Source organism: Clupea harengus, chromosome 10, assembly GCF_900700415.2.
Source record: "Clupea harengus chromosome 10, Ch_v2.0.2, whole genome shotgun sequence".
Classification (NCBI taxonomy): Eukaryota; Metazoa; Chordata; class Actinopteri; order Clupeiformes; family Clupeidae; genus Clupea; species Clupea harengus.
In genome coordinates, this window is record NC_045161.1 from 22,491,814 (window position 1) to 22,517,889 (window position 26,076).

The following is a 26,076-nucleotide window of genomic DNA, read 5'->3' on the forward strand; positions in this document are numbered from 1 at the left end:
ATCTTCCTCTTCTGTTTGCTAGGCGGAGCTCATTGATGAGCCAGAGTTGGGGGCCAGGTTCGTGACCCTTGCCAACCGGTGCCAGTCTGTGCTGTGTTGCCGGGTGACCCCCGGGCAGAAGGCAGCGGTGGTGCAGCTGGTCCGGAGACACACCCCCTCCGTGACCCTGGCCATCGGGGATGGGGCCAACGACGTCAACATGATCAAGAGTAAGACACCAGAGAGTAGCTAGGACACCCACCAGAAGTGCTGGAGCTGAATGTAACGTTTTGCACATGCACTTATGTGTTTATGGTGGAGTTATACATAATATTTTACAGCTGCTCTATCTGTTTTGTGATCAAAGATTTGTTTATCAAAGATCTATATTTCTTCTTCTTCTCCCTCCCTCCCTCTCTCTCTCTTTCTCTCTCTCTCTCTCTCTTTCTCTGTCAAACCCAGCGGCGCATGTTGGGGTGGGGCTGTATGGGGTCGAGGGCAGCCAGGCGGTCCAGAATGCAGACTTCGCTCTGGCCCAGTTCAGATTCCTGGGCAGGCTGCTGTTGGTCCACGGGCACTGGTCCAACCTGCGCATCTGCCTCTTCCTGCGCTACTTCCTCTACAAAACCACCGCCTTCGCATTCGTGAACGTGTGGTACAGCTTCTTCAGTGGCTTCAGTGCTCAGGTGAGGAAACTGAAACAATCTAATTTCTACTTGTACAATACAATTTTATGGAGAAACTTCTGTACATCTATCAGCCCAGATGGTCAGATAACAACAGTCAATACAGTCTTCGTAGCTGTAGTGTTATCGTCTTCCCAACTGCTTTTATGCCACTGCAGAATTTTCTGCTTTTACAGCTCTTCCTAATTGCTAACCCACTATAACACTATCAGACTACAGCTTTGCCTCAGTTCTCAAAAGATATGCACTTTTCTCAGAACAGGAAAACACTATTCACACATTTTTCAATGTGTAAACTTCATATTAATTTATTCACATTCAATCAATACAATAAACTCAAGGCATTACCATCTGAACTCAAGAAGCACACCTTTTTTGTAGTGGAAACACTAAGCCACAAAATTATTAACACATCAACTGGTGTGCTCCATTATAATGGATCATACAATGTAGAAATTGCAAAATGCCAGAGCCTGTTTAAGGCACTGCCCTTCAAAATGCAAGATACATATGCCACTTCCAAAGGAAAACATTTGTTGTGATGTGCTTTGACAAGACCCAAACAGGAGGCTGGGTATGGTCACACTTTTCTCAGAACTGTAAACCCACAAATGCAAGCAAACCACCATTGGGATGTAATGGAACTGGAAATATTTCATCAATATACACATGGAAGTTAATAAAACACCCTCACACACAATTAAATCCCATAAAATACTCTCACACAAATCTTCATACAGAGTATTGATTGTGACTGGGTGTTTATCTTGCAGCGTCTGTATGAGAGCTGGTTCATTTCTCTGTACACGGTCATGTACACCTCCATGCCGGTGCAGTGTCTGGCTCTCTTTGAGCAGGTAGGTAAGACAGGCTGCTAATATGCTCCCTGTTACTGCAGTGCCATGTGTTACCTACAGCATAGGCTGAAAACTCGACTCTTGTTTGGTGACACATCTGTATGTCGTAACGGAAAGTGTGAATGAGAAGGAGCACATAGATACAGTTCCCTCTACAATAATTGGCACCCTGGTAAGGATGAGTAAAAAGGGTTATAGATCCAGTTAACAGCGTCGAGCAACAAAATGTACAATGTACAAAATAAAACTTCAAGAAAAACAATCTCTTTATCCGTTTTAGTCACTGAGGATGACAAGACTGTTGAAACATCCTTGTCTATCGTTTTTGGAGTAATTAAAATAGGAAGAAGAGATCAGTCTTTTTTATTTTCTGAGAGCGCACCTTAACGTTGTTAACTGGATTACTAAACTGGATTGTAACTGCACCAGCTAAAATAGAAAAAGATCCTCCTGAGCCTACAATTTACTTCATCAAAGGGGTTAGAAAAATGGCACCCCCTAGAAGTTATTGTTAACAAAATGTAACAGAAACTGATTCATTTACATATGAGTTGATCAGAGTATTTAGGAACTTTCAAGCAGTAATCCATGACTTCCTGGTTGACTGGCATATAAATCTGAGGTGACACAGAGTCCAGATTATTTTATTTATTCTTCAACATGGAAAAGATAAGAGAACACACAAATCACCATGGAAACGATAAGAGAACACACAAATCAAATAAGGGAAAGGAGTGCTGAGTCAGGCACACTAAATAAGTCAGGGAATGGCTATAAATAATAGCTGCTCACCTGAAAATGCCCAAATCTACTGTTATTTTAAAAAGTTAACTTAAAAAGTAAACTAGAACTGTGACAAACTAGCATGTATAGCATCTTGGGGTAACCAAGTCTCCAAAACTACCATAAGACATTGTACATTGTAAGGTAAATAGGAAAAGATTTTTTACACAAAGTCACTTTGGATTAAGAAGCATTTGCACCATAACCAAATTGGAACATCCTTATGCGTATGAAGCAGTTCTTGCCAGTTGCTAAGAAAAGGGCGTTATTGGACTGTAATGTCATCATGGTGTTTCCCCCACTGCTAGGATGTGAGTGCGGAGGGCTGCATGTGTTGGCCAGAGGTCTACAAGAAGGGCCAGAGGCTGGAGTTCTTCAGCCCAAGAGCTCTCACCACCACCCTGCTCTACTCACTCTACTCCTCCCTGGTCCTCTGCCTCCTGCCCTTGGGGGTCTTCCAGTACCTCACGCTCGACTTCCAGACCTTGGCCGTCACCATGGGAACGTCAGCAGTGTTCATGACAACAGCTGAGGTCATAGAGGGGGGCCCAGCGGATGACATTATACTTAGCATTCTGTCTCTCCGGGCGACAGCTCTGCTCATACCAACTACTGCTATTACAGTTGTTACATTACACATACATCAGTGTTGAAACCAAGGCTAGAGACCAGTATGATGTGGAAGTAACATTAAAGAGTATAGGTGAGTGTTCATAGTATGCTGCTCTGTTTATTTCCTACAGGTAATTCTTCAGACAAAGTACTGGACCAAGTACAGCGTTGCAGCGGTGATCCTCAGCCTTGTGTTGTATTTCTTGTCCACACTGATTTTGCACAGCCCTCGTCTACATTCCAGGTCCCCCAACGACTATACATTCCCTGGTAAGAACTTTAATATCAATCTCCCTAGCCTCAGACACACACACACACACACACACACACACACACACACACTCACTCACACACTGATACGTATGGACAAATAAACGCTCACACATTCCCTCTCTCTCTCTCTCCCTTTCTCTCTCTCTCTTTCTCCCTTTCTTTCTCTCTCCCTTTCTGTCTCTCACACACACACACACACTCACTCACACAGTGATACGTATGGTCAAATAAACGCTCACACATTCCCTCTCTCTCTCTTTCTCCCTTTCTCTCTTTCTCTCTTTCTCTCTTTCTTTCTGTCTCACACACACACAAACACACACACACACCAAAATTGCTGAGAAGTCCTGGAATCCTTCTCGATGAATCTTCATTAACGTCAAATGAAACGTTCTGTTTTTGTGGCAGGAGTGTCAATAAATGCCTTTGGAGAGCCTGTCGTGTGGCTTACTGTTCTATTGACCACATGCGCTGCCATCCTCCCATCAATGGCAATCCAGGCCCTCGATGTGATGCTCACATGCTCGAACACACACAGAGTGAGATCCACATGCCACGGACGCTTTGAAGTGTATCATGTCTACTAGCTGTAAACCTGTCTTTGAGTGTAATCTAGGAGTGTACTGTGTGTGTGTGTGTGTGTGTGTGTGTGTGTGTCTGTGTGTGTGTGGGTGTGTGTGGGTGTGTGGGTGTGTGTGGGTGTGTGGGTGTGTGTGTGTGTGTGGGGTGGGGGGGGGGGGGGGCATCATGGACAAGATACCAATGTGAACAAACATATAACGCGAAATTTGTTCCGTTATAGCCGGTCTGATAACGTGTTCTTTTAACAACATTCCAAATACGCCTGATATTGTAATCGAAAAATTAAGCCACCAAGTCTTATCAGTACAGATGGCTCTTTTTACTTGCATATGGACACATTCCACTTTTCAAAATGACTGAACTATCTACTCTACTATACTGGTTGACCACATTCATCAACTTGCTTACCGCTGTAAACTCATTGTTCTGATGTTTGTGAGTCTGGGGCTCTATATCTATACCGGTACAAATCTGGAAACAACAGTGTTTTGTACATCCTAAACCTTAAGTCTTTGTAAATGATGTGTTGGGACAAGTATGTGGTTCATGTGTACTTTTTACCTATTTTCTGTTTTTCTTCCCTCTGTAACTCAGGTCCGTAGCAAGAACGACCCTGTACTCACCAAGATGAATGGAACTCCATTCCGCCGCGGAACTGTCCAGCGCCGGTCCTCGTACGCTGTCTCCCAGGGCAAAGGCTTCGGTCGGCTCATCACCTCCGGGGCAGGACTCCGCACTGCGGCCCCCCAGCAGCAGACCCCTCATCCAGCCGCGACAGACTCTCACACGGCTCAGCATCTCCCAGGCAATGCCCAAGGAGAGAGTGCTGAAGCCTTATAAAAGGAAACCCATGCTCCTTTGAGGAAGATGAGGAATTGCCCAATGCCTCGTTTAACCAGAGTTATATGTTGTTATTTTTAATAGATTTTACTAATAAAATAGATTTATCTTCTATTTTGATGTGCATTATGTAATAGATCCATATGTCTAACACAATTCTTAGCATCCCAATGCAGAAAATACACTATACTAACTAAGCTATTTGGTATCCCATGGTCAATGCATGTGAAGACTTGTGATAGTATCAAAGCAAAATTACACGTTTTCTCCTTGACCAGCCAAGGTCAAGCCACTGCATATAAATCTGTGGTCTTTGTCTGATGAAAATCAATAAACTCATAAGCCTTTGGGGTCCTCATCTGCATGCAGACTGCATTAATGTGTTAGGCAAATGGGCCAATGCAAACAGCCATCCTGTAGTATCAACAGCAGGCTGAGATGTGCAAGCAGCGAATGTGAGGTTGCACACCTGAATCATTTTTCATGGTTGTTTATATATATATATATATGTATGTATGTGTATATATATATATATATATGGTGTGTATGTGTGTGTGTGCGTGTGTGTAAGCTGTATTGATTTTTATCAAGATGACCTTGGAATGCAGGTTGAGAGAACCCCCTCTGAATAACAAATCAGGCTTAGGCACCACAAGTGTTTTTACAATTGATTTTATTCGTTAATTTATTTCAAAACACGCAATTTTACCCATATTTTTCCTTTTTAAACGCTTTTTTTAATTTTCTGTAACAGTTATTACTCCAAATTTTCCTTGTCAACATCTCACCATGAGCTACACAGAGTGCTCTACAGCTCCCCCGTGTGGCAGGAGGAGGAAGGAGAGGCTCTCACCCACAGCTCGCTTTGTCTCACACAGCCAAGGCCAAGGTATGTGTGTGTGTGTGTGTGTGTGTGTGTGTGTGTGTCTGATCATGTGTATGCGTACGTGAGTGAAATATTACTGCGCTGCATACAGAAATCATAGGGGCAGCCCTGAAAGCCGGATAAATCCGGAATTTCTGGTGGGATTGTCATACTAGAGGTTAAGTCTTTGGTATCAACAATGTCAGCAACGCTCTCGTGGCTCCGTCGCATTTCATTGTGTGATTGCGTGTGTGCTTGTGCATATGTCTGCGCACATACTCGTATGTGAATTGGTCTTTGGTTTGACAGTGCCTTGCATACTAACAGCCAAATACACTCCAATCACAGTCGACTGGGGTGCGCACCTTTTGAGCTGTACCTCCGGTGTGTGTGTGTGTGTGTGTGTGTGTGTGTGTTTGCGACCTGAAATGGCCTTTGTCATGGAGCCATGGTAAAACAAGGACACGGCCACACTGTATTTCCTGCACATCAGCACGACACTCATTCCAAAAACAAGCACCAACCCCGAGCCCCATCTCTGAGCAGTCGAGAGGCTTGTAAAAGCACAGTCCACTCCGCCATTGGGACTGTGCCATAGTGCTTTTCCAGTATTCCAGGCACCCTGTTGCTATACCCTCGGGGGTGCCCGCGGAGACAAGACACCAGGTCAGGGGGGGGCGAGATAGAAGAGGGGGTCTATGAAGGGGCATGTGGGGGTGGGCATGGGGCTGAAAGGGGGGGCTGAAAAGGAGGCTTAAAGGTGTTTAAACACACTGACCCACTAGCAGACAGTAGGATTGAGGGGTCAGGTATTTGCATAGTTTTCTGTGCAAAAGCAACCAGCCGCTGGGTACAGTAATGTCATCCTCTCTCGCAGGGCTGGGTGGATCAGCAGGAGACCATGCGGCGGGGTGGTAAGGGGTGGGGGGTTGGGGGTGGGGTGGGGATGGGAGACCGGTGACCTGCCCCGGACTGCCCTGAGGACGGTGCCTGTCTCCTCACGGGATGAACACGTGGCAGTGAGAGACCCTTTGGATGGGAGGAATGTCTGTGGTTGGTGGCCCGTCACCATTGGGTTCGCATGATTGTACCGATGACGCCGCCTCGGGTCAGAATCCTAGTGCATTGGGGCGGGGGGTGCTGTGTTTGCCCGTGCTGATGTCACTGTGCAGTGTGTGTGGCCCGGTGTGTGTGTGTGTGTGATGATTGTGTGAAGACTGAACATATGCGACACATTTTGGCTTTAGCTGTGGGCTGATTGTGCAGAGCCTCTCCGTTCCGTTCCGTTCCGTTCCGTTCCGTTCCGGGTTCATCCCTCCTGCCCTCGTGCCCTCGTGCCCTCGTGCCCTCGTGCTGGCTTGGCCTGTCCTGTCCTGTCCTCTCTCTCTCTCTCACTCTACCCTTTGTCATTTTTTTTCTTGTTTTGAAACTGATTGTCTTCTACCATCACAAAGACACTTGGTTCTGATTGATTGACAGGTAACAGAAGAGGGGAGAGCACAGTGTGACTGAGGAGGAGGAAGAGGAGGAGGAAGAGGGGAGGGAAAAGGGGAGGGGGGTCTTATCTTTTCCTGACTGCAGTCAGACATACAACTTTCAGTTCAAGAGGGAAATAAATTAAACATATGCTGTTTGACAGTAATAGCATCACTGGCCATTGGGTGTGTGTGTGTGTGTGTGGGGGGGGGGGGGGGGGGTATGTTTTTGTCCAAGCACTGTTGGTAATTTCTATTTTTTTTTTTGCAGGGACATCTCGTAATCCAAATCAATGAGTACTTCACTTGTAAACACGCACGTACACACATTGTCAGGCTTCAGAGAGGTTGGGATAGGCATGTACATGGTCTGCGTCTCGTCTCCGTCTGAAGAAAAGAGCATTAATATTAGATCAAAGCGGAGGAATTAAAGCGGCTCTGTGGCAGACGTTGAACCTCCCTCAGCACACACTGCCCCCCCCCCCCTCCCCTCCTTACACTGTAGGTTATATACATAAGAGACACACTGGGTTAGAAAGGGGCAGGGAGGGGGAGGGGTGCAACAACACATGCACACAACCAGTAAAAACAACAGTGACCAAAACAAAAAGAACAGAAAATAAATATCAGTAGAAAAGAACACCCCCTCCACCATCCCAAAACCTGACCATCCTAACCCTTCAGCCAGATCCCCCTACCCCCCAGCCCACCCCTGTCTGTCCAGCCTCCTCTTCCACAAAAGCACAGGTCATTCCTGTTGTTTCTCTATACAGTATACAATAGTCATGCAAAACAAAACAAAGGATGCTCCCCTTTTCCAAGGAGAGGAGCATTTTTTTCTCTTTTTTTTTCTGTCTTTTTTTTTTTTTTTGAAAATAACACCAAAAACACAACCAGGAGTATTTGTCTCGGGGTGAAAGTGGAATGGAACGCTAGAACAATGTTAGAATTGTTTTTGAAAAGAATTCTTCCGTTGGTTGATATTCAAATCATGGTTTTCAAAAATCAAACCAAATCAATTGCAGTTAGTCTCTGACAACTTCTGAAGCTGTTATTTATGTGTTCCCTCGAGTGTGGTCGTCTTGTCTGAACCCTGTCACATCTCTTTCCAGTTCTTTCTTTCACCTTCTTCTACATCCCTTCATATTTCTCAGAAACATTCAGTGTCTTTCTTTGACGAAAAATGTTAGTACATGCCATAGCAAAAAATCAAACAGAGAACATACAAGGAAAATGAGCAAACAAATCCAAAAAACAATAGTTTAACAGTATAAAGCTTCAAGTCACAAGTTTTCAAAACTAACTATTATTAGTTATCGTCGTAATCACTATTGTCGTTATTTTCATTTTTAAATTACAATAAACTTTACATGAAAGGTTTGAGGTATTTCAGAATTAATTGTCAACACACATCTGCCATGTCTTTCCACTGCCCAGGGGAAGAGTTCGAGAACCTGCATACCAGTGCTCTGAATGACCCACATACATCCATCCATGACCAGCGATTAGAATCAACGCAAAATAAGCAAATCAGCCTCCAACCATATTGCTTTCGCCTACAGAGACATGAACTCAGCGGTCATGGAGAGCAGCAGGCCATTGCAGTATAGAGATCCGGGTAAAGGCGCACCCATGGTGGACTGAATCCACCCATTTAACTGGGGGGACCACTGATATGCAGAGATTGTATTACAGCAAACGGGGAGGGGGGGGGGAGAGAGTGATGATTAATGAGTTTTTTTGGAGTTACCTTCTGTGCCGTGGATTGCATAGATGCACTTCTAGCGTCTACCGTCACAATGTGCCCACTCCCTCTCTGTTCCATAAAAATATCTCTGGGGGGAGGAAGGCCCACGGTGACCACCGGGCGCAGAGGTGCACTAGACAGCTAAAGACATTAAGGGGCGCAGGGCCAGGATGATGAGGAGAAACACAGAGGAGAAAAGTAACTGAAAGAAAGAAGGAGATTTGTTGCAACTTTTAACGATTAAAAAATTGATTGAAATCATTTGACGGGATGATTTTTTTTTTCTTACACTGACTGTATCAAAGTCGCCATAGACTTTCTGCAAGGTAAAGTGCTTATCCCCAGATGTAAGATGGCAAATTCAAAGAAAAAAAAATGTTTTTTAGAGGTGACACTTGGGTTGTTGTGTCCTCTTTTACTGTATTTCCCCATTCCGCTCATTGCCCAGTAAATATACACCCTATCATGAATGAATGTGTGTGTGTGTGTGTGTGTGTGTGTGTGTTTCTGTGGTTTTGTCAGTAAATCCAGAGCAGTCCCACCCGTGGTTGAAGGAAAAAGGCACTCAACACTATCTGCATGGCATCCACCTCCCTCAATGTGGCACAATGCAGTCTGGCTGCGCTGTGTGTGTGTGTGTGTGTGTGTATGTGTGTGTGAGGTGCGTGTGTGTGTGTGTGTGTGTGTGTGTGTGTGTGTGTGTGTGTGTGTGTGTGTGTCAGTTAGTGTGTGTGTTTGTGTACCTGTGTGTGTTTGGGTGTCAGTTAGTGTGTGTGTGTGTGTGTGTGTGTGTGTGTGTGTACTGGGCAGTCCTGAGCAGAATGGGAGGAGAGGAAGGGTTGGTTACTTGGTGAGTATCCCCCTGGGCAGCTTAGTACAGGCAGGTTGAAAAATCTTTGGTATCAGTGGCGGTTTCAAAAACCACTCATCTCAGTGAGGTAGCCACACTGGTTCTCACTACAAACAAAGGTCATATTCCCAAGCTAATGTACATTACAGATTCCTTGCTGAATTGTGTTACACAAATTTCTTGTCTTCATTTTTTTTTAACTCAATGCTCATAGCAAATTGAGTCAACCTCCCTCTATCAAGCATTTGGCATGAACAATGCCCTATCTAACCAGAACAGTACATCTAACTACAAGTACCCCCCGAAAAAAATGCTACAGTTGCACCATTGTGGAGACAGCATTTAGACCTGGTGGTGTCTTCTGGAGTTCCTCAGCCTCCACATGAAGAGAAGGGGTGAATGGAGGAGGTTGCGCTGTTCTCCTTTAACACAGCCCTCTCCCAGGCTCCGTGGAAAAGGGCCTCTGGAGCATCTCAGTCCAATCGTCATGGCAACGGAGGAGAGAACGAATGGTCCTTTGCCCCCCCCCCCCCCCCCCCCCCCCGGCTCCTGGTTTAAGACGTCTCCCCCATCACCCGTGGACGCATGAAGGGATGTGAGAATGCTTGTCCAGCGGTCTCAGTTTTCTCTGTCTCACCATTCCTTGTGTTTCCCACCCCCCAGTCATTTTCCTTTAAAAAAAGTCCTTTCATCTTTCCATTTGCAATTTATGAAGAAAGGTGCCTTACATATGCACAACCGATCACAACAGTAACAAGGAATAGAAACTTTGTTTCTATGGTACTAATTACCCGCATCATTATTATAGTGGGAGAGAGAAAGAAAGACAGAGAGACAGAGAGAGAGAGAGAGAGAGGGAGAGAGAGAGAGAGTAGGAAGAGGGGGATGAAGAGGAGGTAGAGAACCAAAGACAGAACGATCGCTGTGTTTGTTGTGTTTTTGAAAGGGTGTCATTTGTCTTGTGGTCTGTGTAGCAGCTGTTCATTGAGATTTCTTGTCTAATTTCTTTCAGACATTCTGATGCGTAGAAAAAAGTAGCTAGATTCGAATCAATTCAAAGATGATTGTTGGTTGCTATGGCACACGCTGCCCGTTAAGAGGGGTGGGGCTTGCTGAAGCTGTGTGAATGCTGTACCATCACTGATTAGCATTAAGGCAGTTATCATTGGCACTAGTTTCTGAAATAGTTTTGGACTGTTATGTGGTCAACCACATGTCCTCCTTAAAAAAAGTAATAATAATAATGAGATATTTGTACTATGAAATGATGTCAGACAATCATAATTTGAAGGTTGGTAACATACAGATTACAATGTTCAATGCAAATTGTGCTGTGCAAATACCTACAGCTTCCCTTCCACATTTAAAATAAAGTATATGTCAGTATGAGTTTAAAATATGTAACACGCCCTAGTAAGGTACAGAGGAAGTTCCTCACATCGTAGAGTTACTTTTAGTTTGTGATCAATTGACCATGACTTATTCGACTATTTCTTTGTGTCTTGCAGCCCATCTGTTGAACGTCGCTAACCTTTAAGCCTTGTGTACAGCAAGATGATTGACAAAGTCCTAGAGACTAGAAGACCGTCAGTCTTCTTAGATTTAACCGTATGCCACATGTGCCGACGTGGCTTGTCCTGGGAAATGAGGAACCATCTCTCTGGCGTTGTTAAATTGCGATTGCTGTTTTGACCAGCAGATGGCACTGTCACTCTATGCAGGTTGAGAATGGCCGCTTTGCATTAGCCATTGTGAAATGTTCTAGATTTCCGTGTGCTCTTCATTCTCTCTCTCCTCAGAGGCTATAAAGCAGCGACCGTTTTACTTTTTTTTTTTTTCCCCATTATTATTCAACGAGCAGGAACAGACGTAATTTCTTATTTCAGGAACCTTCCCAACAGAAAGGAACAGAGCCTCTTCACTTCTATAAGCAAGGACAGACAGCCTTCCCAGCAGGTTTTCCAACATCTGTGCAAAAATATAGACCTGAACTGGGGCAGACCTGAGTATCTCCATTGTGAAGCGTGTTCCATTTCACCTTCAGGAAGGTTCAAGGCCCCTTGCTTTCTGTCTGCATCGATTACATTTTCAATTCATTAGCCTGGTGCATGATCTGAGAGCCTCTATGAAATGGCCTGGGCTTCAGAGAATACCTCTGGCAAAGGGTGGTTGGGTCGGTGAGGTGGGGGGAGGTGAAGAGGACGGCAGAACTGGTTTCTGCGGGAACTGTGTGGTTGTTGTTGTGGTGGTTGTTTTCTTCTTTGTGAGTGCCGTGTACGTACAGAGGCTTGGTTGGGACGTCAAAAGGTTGTGTGCTGTGGTGCTTATTGCTGCTGTTTTGCTCTCGCGTCCTCACATACATGTGATTTCAGTGAGGCCGAGCAAACGCAGTAAGGGAATGCTTAAAGGAATTCGTTTTAGCAACCGTTTAGAATGAGGAGGCTACTTGAGGCTTGACATCTCAGCACGTGGGTAGGGTTTTAACATGATGCTGAACAAAACATCAAAAGAAAAAAATACCTAATAAGGTCTGTCCATGTATGGACCTGAACGCTTATTTGCCTGTGTACTATTCTGCATCATAACCGTCCAACAGACAGAGAGAGAGAGAAAACAAAATGGAGAAGTTGAAAGAGCAGGACTGAAGGAGCGAATCGTTTAGCATGTCGCTAACAGCTCCTCGTGGCGACCGAGTGAGTGGCAATGGGCGATGGTAGCACCAGGCCTGGCGCCAGCTCTACAGCGGCCCTCTCAGGCCTTGGAGAAGGTGGTGGCAGAGGTGCCCGGCTGCCCCGGGCTGCCGCTGTGGTGCTCGTCGATCCAGCGGTCCATGCAGCGGCGGCGGGCGTTCATGAAGAAGTTGCTGACCGTGCTGACCTCCAGGCCCAGCTGCTGGGCGATGGTGATCTGCATCTCCTTGGACGGCCGCTTGTTCTCCTTGAAGATGGCGATGAGCGTGCGGCGCTGCAGGTCCGTGAAGACCAGACGTTGCTTCTTGGGCGCCATGTTGCGGTCCTTCTGCTGTTCCTGCTCCTTCCGCTTACAGGCTGTGAAGGCAGAGGGGGAGACAGGGGGGAGACAGGGGGCAGCCATGGACATGACATAGGTAAGGAGAAAGAAGAAGGAGAGAGGGGGGGAAGACATTTTATTTCACGTCCAGAATATAAAAATGAACTGTGAGACACAGAAGGCTAGGAGTAAAAATAAAATGGCCGACAAAAAAAAAAGAGGAAAAAAAAGAAGCCAGTGATTTGTTGCCCGCAATAAAGACGGTAGTGTGCCATCTAGTTGCACATAAAATTAGCCCACACACCAACCTCGCAACAACTTTGGCTCCCTTGTACGGCCTTGAATTAAATGTGATTTAAGTCTAATCCATTCCGGGTCCCCGGGGAGAATATTACTCCCATCTTGGAGAGGCCGGGCGAGAGGCGAGAGGAGAGAGACGAGAGGCTAGCCTGCGGTGAGCACTCCAGCCTGGTTGGAGACACTGCTGTTTGATTCAATATTAATGCAGTTTGGGCTCTCACTGGGAGACTGAGTGACTGTTGCCCAAAAGTGAGCTTTTGTGTGTGTGTATATGTGTGTGTGTGTGTGTGTGTGTGTGTGTGTGTGTGTGTGTGTGTGTGTGTGTGTGTGTGTGTGTGTGTGTGAGAGGGAGAGAAAGTGCATATTTGAATGTATGTGTGTGTGCAAGGATGTCTGTACATGTGTTTGTGTTTGTGTTTGTGTGTGTGTGTGTGTGTGTGTGTGTAGGTGTGTCTGTGTGTGAATGCGTGTGTGTATGTGTGTTTGCGTGTTGTGTGTGTGTTGTGTCTGTGTGTATCTGTATGTGTTGCATGAGTGTGTGTAAAAGAGAGAGAGTTGAGAGTGAGAGAGAAAGAGAAAGAAAGCAGGAAAGGGAAAGTGAGAGAGATATTGACCCGGACTGCTGTAGGATTTGGCAGAAGGCGGGGGCTGTCTACTGGGACCGAGGCCTGCACCCCCTCCAGCAGGTCTGCAGTCTGCGACTTCAAACAGAGGCCACTGGAGGTCTATCCATTGAGCTACGAGCCGGTATTTTTAACTGCCTTTATAAAAAATAAAAAAAAGCTTACGACTCACAGCATTTCTCAAAATAAGATGGTGGAGCAGGCATTCAGGAATATTCAGGCTAAAATCGCAATGAATTGTGTTAACCTTGACAAGACTGTGGGTGTGAAAAGCATAGTGATTTGGGTGATGTTGATTCTTGAAAATCATGCAGAAATAAGCTGATTTAAATTGTTTATTGTACATGTGTTTTTTTATGGTGCTGGTTTTTTATGGTCACTGCTTTAGACACATCCCTGACAGCTTCCAGTAGTAACATTTCTTCACTTGCTATATGTCTTACTGTCAGTCTGAATTCTGATATTTTCCCTAGATCTCTTTTCATGTTCTTTTCTTTTGTGCTGCCTTTGCCACCTCTCCTGTTGTCTACAAAACCACTCTCTCGCGCTCTCACACAAACACGTATTTTCCCTCTCTTCCACATCTAAATCAATTTTTCTTACTTTCATTCTTTTATGCATCTCTGCTGCTAACCACACTCACTCACAAACTCAAAAGCATACAGAGAGAGACAGAGAAGAGAGAGAGAGAGACAGAGAGAGAGAAGAGAGAGTGAGAAAGAGACAAAGAGAGAGGAGAGAAGAGAGAGAGAGAGAGAGAGAGAGAGAGAGAAAGAGAGAGCAAGTGTACATGGAGAAAAGCTGTGGTGCTGTTTCTGATTACAGTGAGTCTGAACCCATTGATCACCTGCTGTAGTCAAATCTGCTTACTATGGTCATCTAACCTGCCAGCATATCCATCATGCCAGCATTTCACATTAACACACTGCTCTAGTGCACAGCACACACTCAGTTCACAAACAAACCACAAGTGCTCCAAGGAGAAAAACATAGCCAATAGAAATATTCAGTGATAATATTTGTTCGTCCAATTTCAAAGACATTTTTACACATACAGGGCACAGAAAGTGGATCTCGCTGAGTGACAAATTTTTAAAGCTTTCAGGATGCTGCCATGTACTATCCCTGTTGTTATTTCAAGGTCCAATCAGCAGGTGTCTCTCGACCCGTTTGTGCGTTATTGCCCATTGCCGAGGTTACAGGCGTTGGGTTTTTGTGATCAATAACGATCGATCGGCGAGGAAGGGGGCCCTGATTACTGAACCAAGCGCGCCGGGGAGGGAAGAAAATCGATCATTGCAGATTTTACAGCTGCAGTGCACACAGAGTCGCGGGACAAATAGACGTACTCATACTCAAACAGTAGGCCAGACCGGATCCAAGGAAAGCTTAGCCAGTGCCTTTGTGTCAGGCGTCAATCTGGGGCCTGAGAAACTAGTGACCACAAATGGACTCGAGTTCAGAAGAAGAGATTAGTCCAGCGGTGAAGTCAAATAAAAGTTGTTCATTACAACTACCTCCGCTGGCAAAGCTTTAAACGGAATGTTTTGTCCTAGTCGAAACGCACCACAGATAAGAGATGCCGCCAATTAGTTTCAAGAGTCAGGAGTTGGCGAGGAGCTAAAGCCTCACCTTAGCGATGAGGAGTTGGCTCATGCTAACATGTGACGTTGGGAGGTGGAGCTTTGATGAAAAGAATATGATTGATTTATAGATAGGTACTGCAATAACATTTGACAGAGTTACACAACAGGTTCAGTTTGTGTGAATGCTATCAGTAATAGTCTGTAAACACGGAGGCTGTTGCCAGTCCATAATTGTTTTTCTAAATTTAGACCATAAATTATTATTATTTATTTTTTAAGGTGATGCTGAGCATATTTACGCAATTAAATTGCCTTTATCTTAACAACTGCTTAATGGCAGTTGGAACTGTGGCGGTTGTACAGCTTCAACACGCCATCTTACGTCTACTTGTCTGCCTGAAGCTGTTTGCCACATTGCTATTTGTTAGCACTGCAATGAAATGATGTTTTGAAATTAAATGATGACACTGAAGTGATTTGGTCATACGTCGATAAATTAAGAGTCTTTGGAGATTTTGCTGTGTACTGAAAGAAACAACCATCAATACAATTTTTAAAAACGATACGTATATGAAAATGAAATGACACGCAACGACATATAAAACATATCTCAATTCCACTCATCTACATGTTTTGCGCTTCCAAAAACTATGGTAAAAAATTGCATTAGGTCCGAAATCTTTTATTGTCCTAACCTAGGCTCATTTTTATGCGTTGGCATACTTTGGCATTGACTTTGCTAACAGAGAGTGGGCCTAACAATCACGTTTTTACTCAAGTGGCGAATTCAATATGCCTTCCTGCCTAAAAGTGTAACTTTTCTATTTAAAACACCCACTTGATTGAGGCCAGGGCAAAGATGAATAATGAATCTATTGAGGGTTTTGCGTCTTCAGTCCCTGGGTGTTGAATGGAGTGTAAAGGGCTACCGGTTGGGCGCAAAGGTTCATCCGTCTCTAACTACTCCCCAGTTCAATGCTGATTAATGTAATAGGGGACAATTGGTACTAATACACTGACCATTTCCTTGAACGTGTCTGCTTTCTTCACAGTTGAACTTAAAACGCTCATTCTAAAGGACTGCGTATATTGCATTCATTCTCGTGAATCTCAAAACGTTTCTTTTTTTTTTCTTCATTTTACATTCAGTGTTTTTTTTCCTGACTGATCAATTAAAAAGCACAGTAGCCTATGTGTTTTAACCACAACAATTTCGTAATCGAACTTTAATCCCTGATGAAAATAATCAAATTCAGGATTACATTTCTTTAAAATATTTGATTTGTGATTATAGGGTAAATAAATAAATAAAGCGTGTGAAAGTTGCCTTGGCAAGCCGCTCTGGAAGTGTATGTGTGTGAGTGTGTGTGTGATGTCGGATTTTCAACTCGGGGAAGTGAGGGGGTTGGAGGAGGATCGATACCTAACCGCACCGTGCAGCCAACCAGTCTGTCGGGGATCGATGTGCTGCTGGATGGAAGGGAGGGGGGTGATCTGAAATTGGGTGCGGTATGACTCCCCCGCTGAGGCCGGCCTACTGCAAGCGAGAAACGTTCAGTCAACCCCTCTATTTACCTCTCAGCACTGGATCAGTTTATCGTGGCGAGAGAACATAAAATGATTGCACCACTGGTATAGTTCCTCCCTCCGGCATGTGCAGAATACGTAGAATTAATGTTTATTCGTTGATAATCAGTATCTGTGATGTTCAACGAACCTTAGTTTTCATTTGTTTGTTTGATTTTTATTTATTTGTTTATTTTGCAAAAATCCACTTAAGTTGATAGCCTAGGCTTACGGACAAGTTCTGGCTTATAAACCTATTGATTTAACTGGGATACAATCACATTGTCTAACTGTATTGCGAGAATGCAAGTTTAATCTGTCACTTCAGGCAACCTTGAATCCAACCTTGAAGTTTTTTTTGTTTTAAACTGCCTAGTGTTCAGTCCTCTGTATTGTATCCAGATGCAGGCTACATTCATTAATTTGAGTATGAGGAGATAATAGCCTGCTCGAGGTGTATTCTACTACCAACAAAGATGGGGCCTTGGCTCAACGGCAATACCTATGGCCTTCGTCCATCTTTCTGCCCACTTAGAAGGTTTCAATATGATATTTGCCCTCCCTCGCTCAGCTGCCAGCAATTATTTACCATTCGTCAATAATATAATACAACTTGCATAAATGTGGGCAGATAGGCCAATCGAAAAGGTTGCCAAACAGGCAAAACTACTACACCTGACACGTCATAGGCTACTTCGCATATCTCACTCACTGTTGTCATTCAGAAACTTTTTTTTATTTGATATACATTTCAGATTACAACAACATTTACAACAAACAACAAATTAGTGTTTGCTACTTTAAAAGGAGGTAATTGTATGATATCACGAGAGATAAGGTTCATAGAAAGAGTGAACTATACATCTGTCTACTGAAGAGCACTGGTCAATCATCCGTGTTTTAAGACCAATGTCACCAGCGCCATCACTCAGTTTAGTGCACAACTCGTCCATTGTTCATGTTTTAACTTATTGATTTGATACTTTTTTCCTTTGTGTGATTTATGGGAGGAGAAGCATTTTTATCAGCATAACAGGTTCAGCTAATCGTCTCAAAGGTCGATTTCGGCACGGTTAATTCTGCAGTTGTCAGCTAAAACCAGAGATGGAGATGGACAAAAGACAATACCTAAAACCCCTCAGTTAGATAATGAATGCCATCATGGCCATACAGAATGGAACGGAAATGGATTCAGGACGTGGCCTATCTCCTGTCCTGCTAAAAGCTCGGCGGTGAGGTGGTATGGTATGGTATAGTTCAGCATGGTTAAGGTGCAGGCATGCCAGTCTACCTGTCAGTCAACTGGCATGGGTAGATTCACACAGCACTAATACTGTGTCATTTCCTCATCTCAATTTGCATACGAGGCAGGTTATCCGTGAGGCAGGCCTACTGCGGCTTACTGTTTAGTTGGTGTTATCCAACCATTAAAATTAAGAGGAAGTTTCACTTACCGAAGTTGATTACATGTTGAAATTAACTCTGTTGACTTACTCAACTAAGGACACCCCCCCCCCCCTCCCCCAACGACTTCCCCTTAAAAATAAACCCCATTTGAAATATCTGTTTATGTGTATGGACTTCAATGAAAACAGCATCACAGAAAACATGTTTGCAAACTACAGAAAATGGTGCCATAATTTGTTCATACGCAGCGCTTTTCGTCCCATAGAGGGAAGCCCTAGTAGGCCATTGGTGGGTTATAGCCTCAAGCGGAAATAAATCTCTTAGGTCTCATCTGATGTAAGAACAGCATTCGAAACCATTTCTTACGTATGGACAAAATGAATGCTTCAGTTCCATTCCCTGGCGTCCTATACTTTACTATAGAACCACAATGCATAGCGACCTGGATGGACCGAGTGCCCTTGGTGCGACATACACACCCTACTACAGATTTTCTACGGGGAAATAAAAATGTTAACGTCCATCTTGGCCACATATATTATTTTTCTTATAATAATGCAGCCTAAAAAGGACAAACTGTGTTTTTATAAATATAACTCACATTTATAATGCCGATGCAGACTGCAGCGCATTGGGCCATTTGTGTTGTTGTAAATATGAAGGCAATAGTATAGTAAGTGCATAAGATGACAGATGATATAGCATCATACATACATAGATATAAAATACAATTCTTATTTTTTTAATTCGGTTTAACGATTTTCCATAATTATTTCCATTTAGCTTTAATTTAATTAGTCAATGCCAAATTTAACACACCCCTGACGAGTTATGTTAATTGTCACTCGAAGACGAAAAAATGCAGTTAAACATTACTGTCCTTAGCCTACAACATTGATAAGACCTGTTACATCTTCGCAAGCACATCTTTAATGGATTACTGTTGAAAAAAATATTACATGCTAAACACGCTAAATCTACTCAGAGACAGTAATCTGATAGTTTTTTTTTTTTTTTACACTTTTCTGCTTCCCTCCAACATCTTGATTTTCATCCATATTTCATAAAACTTTCCATTTTCTGTCAGTATTACGCTTACCCTCCATTCAGAATCCCTGGTGAACTGATTAGGTTTGTTGGTCAATGACTACGCAGAAACCCTTCCAAAAAGCAATTAATGCAGTGTATTGATTCATGCATAAGAACATTAGACGCTGATTAAATAATCAATAATATATAAAATAAAATGGGAGAATTAATTTCTCAAATTGCTAGTACCTGAATATTATTTTACACACAAATTAGGTTTTGGTTTGTGGTATGTTTTTCAACTGTATTCAGGGTACATCGCATGATTTCCCCCTCTTGTTACAACTTAAGGTCGTGCACACACACACACACACACACACACACACACACACACACACACACACACACACACACAAACACACACACACACATATATACACACACTTCCGCGCAACTGGTGACCAACGTGAAAAAAAGTAAACGTTTCAGTGAATGGTTTTCCAAATGATCATATCCTATTTTCGACTCTTGTAATGTAATGTTAGTTACCATCTTCCCCGAATGTCCTTTACTTCGCAAATATCTAAATAATATTAACCCACTCTTAAATAGCTATACAAAAAGGAGTATCACCGATCTGAATTATTTTTGTGTTTTCCCCTATCAAACCGTGAATTTCTAGCACTGTACTGAATATAACAACACTATTGTTTATTTTCCAGAGCACCAAGTGGATTTGCGCATAAATGAAACGACCCTGGAATAAGCAAAGATCCCAGCCTCGGTAAATATCATAGAGGAGCACATTTTATCAATAATTATTGACTGTTTAAAGGGTAAAGTCATGACAAAAGAAACGCTTAAAGACATGCACATGGGTCAATTAACGTATGACTTAAGATCATTTCCTCTTGTTTGTCCATTGAACCCTGAAGTCTAGTAAGGCAAGTGACCATCCTGCATTTATTTGAGCTGAGAGGTTTCAAAACATGACAATCATTTTCACTGCAAATAGTTGATGGCTATAAACTTTCAATTGTGCTTTAAGGCAAAGGATGGCACTGTGCTGGAGCGCCATCCTCTGGTGGGAAAACGTTATACAGAACTGTTCTGTTTCCATTATTACACAATCCGTATCAGGATTTGTTGTTTTATTTTGGCCTGCTTTTCTTACATTTAGGCCTACACATTAAATGTACATGTGACATACCTGCAGTGCGCACTACACTTTGCATGTTGGCTCTACACTGTGCTCTTTCAATGGGCTTACTCGTGTAACGCTGTAGGTGCCGATGTGGTAATCTATCAATCAATCTGAAGGCTGGAGGGTGACTGACAGGCGATAGTGTTTCAATCCCTATCCACGTTCTTGCGTTCTCTGTAGAATGAATGGTTGGCTGCTTTCAACAGGGTTTCATCGCATGCAAACGTATTTGTTTTAGTTTTCTACACAGTTGAGATGCCAACAGCACTTGAATGGCTGTAGAGAGCATAAGGATGGATTAGTTACGTGTGTATGTTCATGTAAATCTTGAGGACGATACATTGGCCTGCTTACGCGTGATGAAAACGTGTTTAAATTGGTGACGTAATGTAATTTAACCCCTTGACGCATACCTCGTGAGCAGTTGGGTCTCTCAGCAATTTGATTTAAAGGTCATTCTCCTTTATCGATCCAGTTTGGCTAGGGAGCGAAGGGAGCACAAGAATTGATCATTGAAAATAGGACAGACAGTATTTTTTGCAGTACTAAGCCAGCGACGATGTGTGGAATATGTTCATGATTACTATCACGTATGGCAAGGCAGGACAGAGTAACCAGACTATCTTATACAGCCCTCTCTTCTAGGAGGGCGTGTTTCGCGAAGAACATCCATTGTGTCATGGCATTTTACGTTGCACATTTGACAATCGACTCCAGCGCATTCGTTGGATAAGTTTGTGAAATTTCGAAGCAGTCGTGTGCATGGCCGCTACTGACTGTGGAGGCCAACATAGTACGCATGGCATTGGACTGCTGCATCTTCAGGCCTCTGAGTATTAAGCATTCTCTGGTAGTAGGCATGTTTTATGAAGGTAGGCAGCTCAGGGATAAAAATGTGTTCCAGTGAATTGGAGGGGGAGGGGCAGAAGCGTTGGATTGTTTGGTTCAGCTCAAGCGATTGGGGAGGGGTGGGATGGAGAATGGAAATCGATACGGATTCAAGCCAGCCTACATTTGATGGAGACGTAGGCCTTTTATAGCTAACCTGGTCTCATAAGCTACGGCACCCATGCACCTAAACGTATCTACATCACCTGATGTTAGGTGCGAGACCGCGCCACCCTTATGCATAATTTGCAGAGTGGTGATATTGTAGCCCTACATGGACTAAAACCGTTTGTTTTGGATGTATTTTAATCTGAGGTTAAGCGATGTGGTCTGCGGCAGTATATCTACTGCAGCCATTATCTCAGTACTTACCACGACTTTTACTCTGGTTACCAAACAGTGGCTCTGCAACCGCATGGTTCAAACCCTTTCCCCATAGCCTGCGTTCGAGTATCAATTATTAAAGTGGATATCGATCTCATTCCCTGTCTACCTCCCCCCTCCATCTCCCTCCCCATGTTTTCCAGAAAGCGTGTTTTCCATTACCTTCGGAATACACTATGCATAAGTTGTATCTAAGTACAAACTGTAAGGATCTGCATAACACAAAATATGAATGAGCCCCTCTTTAGTTTTTGTGGTTATTTCTGTAGTTTACTTCTCGAATATTGGAATGGTGTGCGTCTGCAAAAGACGTGAAAATGATCCTATATACAGCTGGTATCATCAGCTTCAGCTTTGTGCTATCAACCCAAATCCAGACGGCTACTGTCGATTTAACACTTCTATGAACTACTGTAATTATCATTTGCGTTTACAGAATAGACAGAAACTCAGTAGACAGATGCAGTATCATTGACCATGCGGGGCTGTGAAAGGGTGCTTGCTACCTAAAACCATAAAAGGATTTTTGCGTGTATGAGGATTGTCCTGTTCATCGAAGATTCTGCATGATTGCAAAGTCTAATCGGAACCTCTGGAATATTGCGTTGGTGGAGGTATGCTTACCAAGAAATCTAAGATAGATTGTGCAACTGAGTCCTCAGAGGACGCCTCGGAAAGGAGTTGGATGTCCACATTTCTACTGTAACGTCATTACAATGGAGACGAAAAAAGGTGTGCAGTGGAGGTTTTCGCCATTATAGTCTCGCTCGGTTCCCTAGGCCCCCACCCCCAGAGCCCTCTGAGCGACTCCAATGGGAGAGAGTGCTGAGCCGGAATAATTGATAGATGCACTGGCTATCTTTATCGATCACTGCTTTATTGACCCGACCAAATACATTGAGATGGAGTGCGGAATTCAGCACACATGCAAAGACGAATTGTTTCTCATCGTTAATGCAATCTTTAACTGCCTCCCTTCACACCTTTGTTTTCTCGATGTAGCCTATCCACATGTCCATGACAGGCACCTATCCCACACATTTTTCCTTCTAGTTATTTGATGACCAATAACTCTTAATCGCTAGGCTGCTTGATGAAGAGACTTGGACGTCATGATTTTATCCCTCCTCGATTTAGGGGGAAATGGAGAAAGAAAAATACAAAATCATGAACAACAGCATTGTGTCTGAAATTCTCGAAAAGGTAGGCTATCTGAGACCGGCACGATAACTTAATAAGCATGAGCAATGTTTCCACACAAATCTCTTAACAGCCCCGTTACAATTCCATATACGTCAGTTCATGATGACATTTTGTCTGAAGTACTTTAGAATACAGCGACAGTCTCCGAAAAGTCAGTGTCCTCAATATGGTCAGATTTTACCGGTTTAAATATGAGGGAACAATAGCGTTTTCGCATTAGCCAAGCAAAGCGACCATATTGATTTGTGTGACTGTGATGAATTTGGAATCGTAATTTGAATTTATTGATTGATGAGGCCGACTGAGTATTGCCAGCCTCTTTCTCTTTCTCTCTGAATCCTCTCTCCCCCAATCACCCGACCCAGACCCGTGCTCCCACAGGGAATAATAACAAATTTAAATGCAATAAGTAAAATGCTGTTGCCTGCATTTGCATTTTCCAGCCATTAGTAATTTGGCCTATTTCACGTAGCACCTGACAGCACATGGTGGTGTTCTAATGGCCTGCTATGGACACAGGACTCAGCTACATATAACCTATGTACCTTACATAACAGCAACTATAACAAAAACAACACCAATAATAATAAAACAATAATAATAATATTTCAATATAAAGTAACACTCTTTAAAAAAACAAGTTTGAAATATGCAATTGAAGGATGCCTTTCTGCCATTTTAAGACCAGTCATGTCAACAAATGACAAAGGCAAATATGCATATCAACGCAACCTTGCAGAATGCCTTGTTTCCGCCTAAAGGATTCCTAATTGTATTATGGAAAGGAAGATATAAAATCCTCAGGCCCAATTAGGTTTAAAGGCAATGGCACTTAAAGAGACAATTGTGGAGTGTTTAAATCTTTATTTACCAGAACCCCTGTAAATGTGCGAAGGAACAATTTACATTCCATTAAGTGCTTTTCAATAGGGCATTGACTGGAACTAAAATATGCCATTATGCCCTGTTAATTGAACTCTCCACTGATATACTGCAAACACAAGTGAGGAATGACGGTTGGTAGTGGATTGTGTGTCAGTGGAGGTGTATTTAAGATAGAAAACTGCTTTGTGGTGAGGGGTTTATCGGCCCATTCTGAAGATGGAATTTTGCCTGCAGTATGTAGGCCTGTTTTTTATTTTATGAGGGAATGCCTATGTAGTAGGCTGCCTTTGCTGACAGGGCCTACACACACACATACACACACAGACACATACACACACACACACACACACACACACACACACACACACACACACACACACACAGACACCTTACAAACGCTCCTTAGAACTTGTGTAGAATATTTTCATGTGCATCAATTAAAGTAGGTAATGTGTTTTATGAATGCCTTGTAAGGCAGTCATTTTATGTGAACAGTCACTTCACATCGATACTTGAGTTTGTCCTTGAGAAACTGTGACCCAAAATAATTTTTTTTTGTCTATCCAAAACAGAGCATAGTTATGTCCAATTTGCAATTCATACCTGTTTTAAAAATGATGTCATACATTCATTTGTTTTGAAATTGTACAGTGGTATTATTGACAATGTTCTCTTTAGGGCTAAAAAGTCACCGGTACAACACGAGTAAAATCTGAAAAGCATTATAGTTAAAGCCCGCAACAACGCAACAACACGGTAGCTACATAGTTATACAAAGTTCGCAGAAATATACAGTACAATATATAGAACACAATATACTGTATTTCTCCCAAAACGCCAACTATTATCAACTACAATGTCTACTCTTAATACTCGATATCGATAATCACACACACACACACACACACACACACACACACACCGAGAGAGAGAGAGAGAGAGAGAGTGAGAGAGATGCTTGTGTAATTTGGGTAGATTTGCATGCCATCGCGTCGATTAGCTCTTGCATGTTTACTTCAGCAGTGAGCAGCTTTACCTTACCTGCTAGTCTGAGCGCTGACATTCGCTGGAACTCGGGTTCTTGCAGCCATTTCCACATCCTCCGAAAGGTTTCTCGTCCAGACTTGAGTTTACTCCATGGTTTGGGATTCCGGAGCAGATCAGAAAGCGTTCCCTGCGACCGACACAAGATTCTTGCGGCGAAGATTGCCTGCGGAATACTGTACCTTTTGAGCTCCGCGGTTATGCGGTGTGCCACCTCTTTGGTGTTTATCTCCTCTACCTGCCCTGACCCCCCTCCCTGCCCACCCCCTACAGACTGTCTATCCCGTTCGGTCAACATAGACCCGTTGGCCTGAGAGTGCGGGTGGTTGTGATGGTGAATTCCATTGAGAGAGGTCATGATGCCAGCACCATGCCCCCCCAAACCCCGAGCTAGGTGGTCTTCGCTCCTAGACAGCATCGCTGCGTGGCTCTCGAAGCCTCCTGTGGACATCATCTTGTCGTTTGAAAGATGGGTCCCAGGACCGTAGGCCGAGAGAGTCTGCTGAGAGTTGTGCAAAGACCCAAGCCCGTTGGACAGAGGAGATAACGACTGCCCCATGCCAGACATATCTTTGGGGTAATGACTGTAAAGATTGCCCATGGATGCTAAACTCCGGTCATCCCGCATGAGGGTAAAGCTGCCGCTAACATTCCCGGCAGTGAGACGCTGATGAACCGGATGGTGGTGGGCATGTTGGTGGGGATGGTGGTGAAATTTCTCGGAGACTGTGGAAATTGGAGGCAGGTGCTGCAACGGCGTTAATGTAGTGTAGGTGCTGCTTAAGCTCATCCCGGAGTCGCAGGACATGGTCATGGCCGGGTGTAAGGGACCGGACAATGAGTGGTCGGTGCGATAGTCTCCAGCCCCCTCTAAAATTGAAGCCATGCTGGAAACCATCGCCGAGCGCCCGTGCGACACCAGGTTTCTATGTGACGATTGCCGACCGTGGGGAGAGTTCATCAGGTCCTCTTGATGGCCGTGAGAAACGCCGTGAAGGTTCCCAATGTTCTCCATTGTAAGTTCCATCATTGTGATAGTCTCCTTTCACCTCTGTCTCCCACGTTTACTCTCTCTCCTCTCTCGTTCCCTCTCTCACGCGCGCACGTTATCTCAGCCCTCCGTCTCCTCTTCTCCAGACCAATATTTTGAACGATTTCAAAAACAAGCCATTGATACTAATACAGACCGATTGTAATCAATGTAGCATAGATTGTTGGCGTTTTCCAGTGGTCCGAGACCAAGGCGTGATTCTCAACAATGCACACGCGTTGTCTGTGTGTGCCTCGTTCGTCGTAAAGCCCCTCCACTATTGAAAGCAGGTCTGTGCAGCCAGTGAGTGTGTTTGCGCGCGTGCGCCAGTCTGTCAAGATGTGGTAACGTCTGTGCACGCGCGTTGTG

General features: G+C 43.8%; 2 protein-coding genes across 2 annotated transcripts in view; one reads left to right on the forward strand and one right to left on the reverse strand.

Annotated features, from left to right (window-relative positions):
* atp8b3 (ATPase phospholipid transporting 8B3) overlaps positions 1–4,612 on the forward strand; it is a 17,833-nt gene extending 13,221 nt beyond the window's left edge. The window contains exons 20-24 of the mRNA XM_042708996.1: positions 23–209; positions 442–665; positions 1,439–1,522; positions 2,614–2,856; positions 4,367–4,612. Of these exons, the coding sequence (XP_042564930.1) occupies positions 23–209; positions 442–665; positions 1,439–1,522; positions 2,614–2,856; positions 4,367–4,612 (984 nt within the window). The remainder of the gene's footprint in view (positions 1–22; positions 210–441; positions 666–1,438; positions 1,523–2,613; positions 2,857–4,366) is intronic.
* Positions 4,613–10,117: 5,505 nt separating this feature from the next.
* onecut3a (one cut homeobox 3a) lies at positions 10,118–26,032 on the reverse strand. The gene is made up of 2 exons (XM_012821697.3): positions 24,675–26,032; positions 10,118–12,596 (listed from the first exon to the last, which is right to left on the reverse strand). The coding sequence occupies exons 1-2, from the start codon at positions 25,705–25,707 to the stop codon at positions 12,301–12,303; spliced, it is 1,329 nt and encodes a 442-aa protein (XP_012677151.2). The 5' UTR covers positions 25,708–26,032; the 3' UTR covers positions 10,118–12,300.
* Between the last annotated feature and the right edge of the window lie 44 nt (positions 26,033–26,076).